At 39.5% G+C, this 8,666-nt stretch overlaps 1 protein-coding gene across 1 annotated transcript in view; it reads left to right on the forward strand.

Annotated features, from left to right (window-relative positions):
- Positions 1 to 4,402, forward strand: part of TENM3 (teneurin transmembrane protein 3) — a 1,295,372-nt gene extending 1,290,970 nt beyond the window's left edge. Inside the window, exon 42 of the mRNA XM_066548306.1 lies at positions 800 to 4,402. Coding sequence (XP_066404403.1) covers positions 800 to 1,555 — 756 coding nt within the window. The 3' untranslated portion in view covers positions 1,556 to 4,402. The remainder of the gene's footprint in view (positions 1 to 799) is intronic.
- The last annotated feature ends 4,264 nt before the right edge of the window (positions 4,403 to 8,666 follow it).

Genomic DNA, 8,666 nt, shown 5'->3' on the forward strand with positions numbered 1-8,666 from the left:
AACACAGCATCCAGCCCCGGGGCCCCCAGCACTGGAAGGACATAAACCTGGTCAATGAAGTCCAGAGGAGGGCCACTCAGTTGATCAGAGGGATGGGGAGTACCTCTCCTATGAGGAAAGGAATTGGGATTGTTCAGCCTGGAAAATAGAAGGCTTTCAGGTAATTTAGTTGCAGCCATCCAGTACCTCAGGGAATTTACAGGAAAGATGGGGTAAGACTATTTACAAGAGCAGGTGGTGACAGGACTAGGGAAAACGGGTTCAAATTGACAGAGAGTAGGTTTAGATTACATATTAGGACAAAATTCTTTACTGTCAGGGTGGTGAGGCCCTGAAACAAGCTGCCCAGGGAAGTTGTGGATGCCCTGTCACTGAAGGTGTTCAAGGCCAGGTTGGATGGGTCTTTGAGCAACCCAGTCTAGTTGAAGGTGTCCCACAGCCGGGGGTTGGAACTAGATGATTTTCAAGGTCTCCTTCCAACCCAAACCATTCTGTGATTCTTGTGGTTATGTATTGACATTGCAGGTCTGTCCTGTGCAGCCCAGTAAGCAGCCTCTGAAGTTAAAGCTGATTTTTGTGCAGGTTCTCAGGGAGACAAAGAGTAAAAGCAGTGAGCATTAGCAAAATAGTCTTGTAACTCAGCAGAACAAGCAGTATGCAGATCTAATTAACTCCTTGGCACTGTCAGTTGTGGCATATCCTGTTGTTGTCCACGGGCAGCACACCAAGAAATCCTGGCTGTTTGGCATTTAGGGGGCTACAGATGGCTGGTAAAACTTCTGTCTGTTCTTGTTTACAGCCAATTTCTGGAGTGCAACAACAAGTGGCGAGACAAGCAAAGGCTTTCCTTTCCCTGGGAAAGATGGCAGAAGTGCAGGTCAGCAGACGGAAATTCAGCGGAGAAAAGTCGTGGCTGTGGTTTGCCACGGTGAAGTCTCTGATTGGCAAAGGGGTGATGCTCGCTGTCAATCAAGGCAAAGTGCAAACAAACGTGCTCAACATTGCTAATGAGGACTGCATAAAAGTGGCAGCTGTTTTGAACAACGCTTACTACCTAGAAAACTTGCATTTCACTGTGGAGGGAAAGGACACACACTATTTTATCAAGACCACCTCCCCTGAGAGTGACCTTGGGACACTGAGGCTGACAAGTGGGCGCAAGGCCCTGGAGAATGGCATCAATGTCACTGTTTCCCAGTCCACCACTGTGGTGAACGGCAGGACTCGTAGGTTTGCTGATGTTGAAATGCAATACGGTGCTCTAGCGCTTCACGTCCGCTATGGCATGACACTCGATGAGGAAAAGGCCCGGATACTGGAGCAAGCCAGGCAAAGAGCTCTTTCCAGTGCCTGGGCCAGAGAACAACAGAGAGTAAGAGATGGAGAGGAAGGCGCCAGGTTGTGGACAGAAGGAGAAAAGAGGCAGCTGCTAAGTGCTGGAAAGGTACAAGGATACGATGGGTACTATGTACTCTCTGTGGAGCAATATCCAGAATTAGCAGACAGCGCTAACAATATACAGTTCCTCAGACAAAGTGAGATAGGAAAGAGGTAACACACTGGCTTAGCTCAGGCTGCCAAAGAGACTGTGTACCAGTGTCTTCTAAAAAGGAGACTAAACTGTTTTGCTGCATTACTACTTGAGCCTAAGCTTACATCTTTGCTCAGATTTTTTCTGTAGCACAATCCAGACTCTGTAACAAAAAGAGCGCCTTCGAGAAGAATGATACTGCTAATGACAAAACTTTTTTTTTTCTCAATGACCTTAAAGGTGATCTGCTTTAAAGAATATGTTTACATATGCATATCGCTGCACTCAAGTTGGACTGAAAAGTATTAAAAAAAAAAAAGAAGAAAAAAAGAAAATAAAAAGGCCTACAGGTTTTGAAACAGGCTATTTCTTTGAGGCACTGTATTTAATTAAGATACAGACCCATACAGTGTTTCCAAATAGTACTGAATTGTTGACCTTTGCTTACAAGAAGTAGTCTCTCTCTTTCTCTCTTTTTCTCTCTTTCTCACTGCATAGGATGTGGTATATATCTGTTAATTTTAAAACATGGGGCAAAAATTACTGTTTATAGACAACCCAACTGCATTAAACTGTGCTGCTTTCTAAAAGGACATTGGCACAAGTGACTTATGCTACCATGGGAATTTAATAATGGATTTTACAATGCTAACATGGTTTGCCTTGGGGGGAAAACGGCAAGTAGAATCCTTGTTGCATATAAGCAAAGGAAACCCTGATTTTTTTGTAAATTATGTGAGACAAGTTGTTTATGGATTTTTATATGAATTACAATTTACTGTACATCAAATATTAGTCTCAGAGGAGTTAATTTATGTAAAGTGTTTAAAAAAGTTTATACTTAAAAATAAAATGATAAAAACATGTGCTGTGTGTGATTTTTTTTAAAGAAAAAGGAATTGCACCTTTTATGTTATAGCTGTACAGTATAAAGGATTATATTGTAGAGATATAACAGTGATGACTAATGTCCAAAAGTGTTAATATTTTTGTATTAGGTTTAAAGCTGTGCATCTATCACTCTGCTGATAGGATGGGACACTCCACAAAGTGGCTGGCTGAATCAGACCACAGCTCCCTCCCCTCCCTCTCCTGTCACCCAGGCCAGTGCCACTTCATCAGTCATTGTTAGAAGGCACAGTAACCAAATAAGTCTCATTTAGTATGATGGAAGACTTTAATAGGTTGGGGTTTCCTTGTCTTTTTCCAGCCCTAATGTAATAAATGGACATTTATTCATACCAGGTGGGGTTTCTGTTGGTTTTTTAGAAGCTTTGTTTCACAATGGAGGAATAGTGTCTCAGGTGCTTGGCAAATTGTATGTAGAAGAAGAAGAAGAAATGATGTAGTTTCATCCAGTTATGTCAACTTTGTCTTCTGTATAATACAGCTCTTTTAGGTGTTAATAACTCCAGATAGAAGAAGCGTACCTCTGACCTGATGCTACAGAATTGCTCTTTAGGCAGGCAGGCTGTTCAGTAGGTTCATCTCCTGGCCTTCAGCTGGCAGATCAAATCTCATTACTGTGAACACAACCTGGGGATGGAGAGGAAGGTCCAGTTCTAGTGCCTAGTCTGCATCTCCACACCACTGCATAGATTTGGCATGCTCTGCTCCAAGGCCCAGTATATTTGCTGCAGGAAGAACTCAAGTGTGCAGCTGGTTCCTTATAGGAAGCCTGTGGTGGCATCTATGGCATCCGTTCTACATCTTGGCTGAAACCATTCTTAGAGCTTTAGTCTCATGAGCACTAAATTCAGCCACAAAAATAAATATTTTTAAGATGAGACAAAATTGGGGGTTTTGATGTTCGTTGAAATATACACAGTATTTCTATCCATGTATTATAATGACAGAACATAGTAAGTGAACGTGTCTTAACTATGAATGGTTCAAGTGGATGTAATAAAAATAGTTTTCTAACTGCTTTGTATTCTGAGAGTCTATGGTATTACATACTCTAAATTGCACATTAGGATTGTTTGATAAACAGATTTGAATTTCTCCCAGCCCAGTCGCTACCGAATCTACAGTATCAGTGCTATTACTGTATGTGTGTATTTGGTAGAGCATACAGAACTAATTACACATATAATGAATGCTAATCATCTATTAGAATTAAAGCACAGATTAGTTGTTAGTACTTCTACCCTTGAAGCTTGAGGGCCCTAAATTTAGAGAGGATGGTATTTCAGACCCCAGAGGTGTGTCATTGAGCTACGTATTCTTTTTAAAAGATGTAAAATGCTAGGTGTTTGCAGTTCTGTTGGGTGGCTCTTCCACAGCACTGTATTTAGCATGCTGTAAGTGATCTCTGTTGAAATAGGCTCATATTCTAAATTATGTCCAATGTTTCTGTTCTGTTTGAATATGAAAAGCTTGTATAACATGTCAACATTGAAATATATCTTCTACTTGGCGCATACCAGTCCCTTCTCCTTTGTTCTGGCACCAATAAACAACAAATTATAGTATCTGTTGGTGATCATTTTAGATACAGTCAAATCAAGCCAATTAGTGGCCTTGTTAGTAGGTATAATGAGCCTATTTCTTGCTAAAAAAGACTTGTGATCTGGACATGTTCCTGCAGGAAATAGTGACCTTGGGGAATATAGAAACAAAAGATCTTTTTAAAGAAAAATTATGCATAATTAAAGAAGCATATTACAAAAATAAGAAAAAAAGAAAGGAGATTCTAAGTATTTTAGAATGCCAGTCAAAATGCTATCCTGATATTTTGAGATGTATATTTCGTCTGATTTGTATTGTTCTTTTAATTTGCCTTCTTAACTTTATATGTGTCCTGAATTTTCCACAAATTGATAACTATAGATTGCATCTAGGCTTTCCAATAAAAGCCAACCCAACGTGTGTGTGCGTGTGTGTTTATATTTGGGGTTTTTTAATCTGTATGTCAGATACTGCACCTGTGCTGACGCTTTTCTCTTATTGAAGAAACAAAGCGATCCCCTTGCACTCCTATTGATTCATTTGCTTCACAGTTGGCAGTACCTTTTTTTGACTCTATCCAATGGCTTCATCTGCTAACTCAGCAAAGTGAATTACTCCATGGGATCTCTCAGGGGGCCTACTTTAGAGAAAACATTAAATATACCTCCACAAAGACAAATCTTTCATAGATAAGGAGAGCCAAAGAACAAAAAAAAATCACTTCAAACTGTTTTCTCTCTTATCCTCCTGAGTAAAAATATGACAAAAAGTACTTGATTATAAAGAATTAGATCAGCACTGGTAGTTACATATATACACAGAAGAGATCCTTCAACCTGCATTTAGGCCCCCTTTGCAGAAACTGCTGACTTCAGCATGGGTCTTCATCAAGAGACTGCTTTCATTTTAGTTGGAACAGGCAGACTTCACCACACTCACTTTGTAGTGACAACCTTGAGTTGGTAACATGTTGATCCAGCACTAATCAGGTCACTGCTTTGCTAACTATAGCCTAATTTTGTTATTAAAAAAAAAAAAGGCAGTAAGAGATCTTTGTATGTTCACACTTGGGAGGTGAGAGATTTGCATTTGACAAGGGGGAAAAAAAATGCCAGTTACCACTGCCACTCTTCTGAGGCATTTCTAAAGTGATGGCTGAAAAGCTGTAAAAGAAAAAACACTACATAAAATAACAGTTAAAATTGTCTATGAGAGAATAGGCTGCATTTGCAGAGAATCAGATGACAAAATGCTTCAATTCTGATTCCAGGGAAAAAAAGGAAGGGAAAAGCTTCTGAAAGTGTTGATACCTTGATATACTGCTATGTCCAGAAGGGCAGGCTATGACTTTACATGTGGGCAGCTTGAGAACCTTTAAGAAAAAGAGCAAGAAACTCATGCATAATTCTTTGGGGATGGCAAAGCAGAGGCACTTATTAGAAACAGCTTCTAAGCCGCTTATTAGAAGCTGCTTATTTGACACTTATTAGAAGCTGCCAGGGTTAAAAATAAGCCAAAGCACAGAGCATCATCCCACAGCATAAACTGAACAGCACAGACACAGTGATATCATACCCCTGACTGCAAAGCCACATCCACTCCCACCAAACTAATCAGCTTCTCATCTACAACCAATCAGTCCTAAGGACTAAAGAATAACATACAAGCCTTATAAAATTAAATTGATCTTTACACACACAAGTTGCTGGGGCTCAGTGATACAAAACAAAAAAAGACAAACTAAAAGTGATAAAAAACAAAATGTAAACCAGTTAATTGATGACCAGTATGTGCCAATTTTTCCCCCAGGAAAAAAGGAACACAGGTCTATAGCTGTCATGCTGACAGAGCTTAAGACTTCATTTTTTACCTCTGAAGTTTTTAGTTTTGTGGCAGACTGACCACACAAGGCAAATTCAACTGTGTGAGTACCTAGGCTAGATCTATTCAAAAAGTCAAAATACAAATAATAGGTAAATCCCCTGCTCATCCCCCCAGCCCATTTTTTAGCAGAAGTAACATAAATAAGGATGCCAAGTCTTAATTAAGTGCACCACAAAAAGCTGAAAAAAATGCAGCTTTTCTGCTCCCCCATCCCAGAAACCTGAGTTTTTGTTATGGACCACTAAAAGTGTCTTAGGCCTTTCAGGGGGAAGAGATGGTGGAAAGGTTTGTTTGTTATGCCATCTCCTAATCACAAAATAGAATACTGGCAATTGCAGGTGGCACTGTGAGGGACAAGAACATGCTCTCTGGTGCTCTGGCACAATCTGCCCTGCTTTCATAACCAGATGTGCTGGGGACAGCAGGGTAGGGAGAGCAAAAGAGAGGTGAGCTGCCCTTAGGTGGTCTGAAACACAACAGTGAGAATGAAGTCACACAGTACCACGCAAATAGTGGCATGAGGATTATCAATTGCAATATTCTTTGTATGCATGTCTTTTTGAAAAAATTCTTGGCCTGATTTCTAGTATCACAAATGTATGCAATTCTGAGCAGTGCAAGCATGACATAAAATGCATCAATAAGTAAAGATAAATATGCTAAATATGGGTCCCCACTTCTAAACAAAGCAAGCTAAGCAGTAACACCATCCCTTTCTTTAAGTACACGAGAGATTTATATGCAATTTAAAAGGTGAAGAATAAGCATAATATGATGGCAGCTCATTAAAGTGACATGTTGTCACAGAACCTGCTTTATTGCTGGTAGACTTTCTTGCTGTTAATTACTATAACTTTGTAGGTAAATTGAGTAAACCTCTTAATTTACTAAGTTAAAATTCCATCATTGAGGAATATAAGTTTCTAGGCATGCATACAATTTTTCCCTACTATTAAATAAGTCAATGCTATGGTAACATAATTATGCAGCTTAGAGTTAATGGTTCCCACAAAGCTGTCTTAATAAAGCCTTTTGGGATTCAGGAGGAAAAGGAAGAAATTCAGAAACTAAGAACAAGGCTGGAAGGCGACAACATGCTTCAACTGGCTCTAGTTACTCAATCACACTTAAGCAGTCTGAGACAGCAGGGTGAGTGCCATGCATTACAGAGGCACAAGGGAAAACTGTTATCCCAGTGCAATAAAATATTTCCAAATTTCAAGCCCAGGAATAATTTTTAAACTGAAATGACAAGAATGGCTATCTAATGAACCAATTAAAGTTACAGCAATAATAAATAAAATTAAAACAGCATAAAGAAAGATAATTGAGGAATCAGTTAGTAATGCAAATCTGGAAGTAACTCTATATAGGCACATTACAAATGGTGTAAAAAAAAAATATGAAAAAGTTCACCCATTGTTTGCAGATAAAAACCACTATGGAAAAATGAGCTGAGGAGGATGTGGGTGTACAAGCCCATAATACCAGAACCAGGTATTAGTCACCAACTTACACAGTGATGGGGAAGCACATATTAAAAAAAAAATCAGTCACACCAATATCTGCAGTTGACAAAAATTAATGGAGTGGCAAATAATAGCGAGGACAGAGCAGTCATACAGAACAATATGGATCACTCACTGAAGTGAGCACATTCAAACAAAATGCATTTTAATACAGGCAACTCCAAAAGTAAAATATCTCAGAATAAGAAATGCAAATCTTGCTATGAAAGGTACCTGGCCGCCTTCAAGAAAGCACTGACTGGAAAGAATGAGGAGTGCATAATGGATAAATAACTCATTCTGAGATTCCAGTACAATGGTGGTGGCAGCGAAGAGCTTTTAGGGGTGGAGAAGCTTGATGAGATTACTGGCCTTGTTAAACAAGGGAAATAGGAAGGCAATGTTATCTCTGCATATGGTGCCAGCAGTACCACTCTTGCATGCAGTCCTGATGCATTCAGCATGAAAACCCTGGAGAGAGCACAAGGAGACATCACACATAAATCTGAGTCTTGGAATGGTTAAAAAAAAAAAGAAAGAAAAAAAGGCACAAAAGGGTGCCATGAAAATAGTGTCTAAATGCCCTCACAGAAAAAATAAAATTTAAAAACGAAGTTGTAGTAAAGTGCTTCCAAACAGACAGAAAAGGAGGGAAGAGAAAGTGGGTGGGAAGGCAATTCTGGTAACTGACTATAGGAGTAGTTTCCAAAAGCTTTTGGCAAAATAGGAGCTATTGGAAGTCCATGTAATGGATGCAGGTGATGTGAGTTTAAACTAGATTATGGCACCATTCATTTAGCTGCACAGGAGACGTCAAAGTAAAATCCTAATAACTGGTAAATTCCAGGCAAAGGGTTTGGGTTTGTCTTCTCCTTATCACTTCCCTTTAACAACCCTGAAATATCCAAATTAAGTTGACACAGACCAAAGCCAACAAACATAACCCTAAAAGTTTCAGCTCTTTAAACAGCAAGTGCAAGGCTGAGGCATTTTAAAAACATCCCTTGGTTTACTCAGCAGAGATATGTTGTTCTATTACCTTCTACAGCAGCTGATTATTAAAACTAACTAAAACAAACCTCCTCGCTCTCTAATAACATAGCCAGAGCTAATATATCCGCATGTTTATGTTTTCAAGGCATCCAGAGGCAAGTGTTTAGGTTAAATAAAAAAATCAAACAAACAAAAATTTTAAAATAGTAAAACCTTGTCTGCGCCAGCTCTGACCGCACTGTGCCCTGAGTGCGCCTCGCCCTCAGTGACCGGCACACCCTTCCCAGGTGTTTCACGCT

This window comes from Molothrus aeneus, chromosome 4 (assembly GCF_037042795.1).
Source record: "Molothrus aeneus isolate 106 chromosome 4, BPBGC_Maene_1.0, whole genome shotgun sequence".
Taxonomy (NCBI): domain Eukaryota; kingdom Metazoa; phylum Chordata; class Aves; order Passeriformes; family Icteridae; genus Molothrus; species Molothrus aeneus.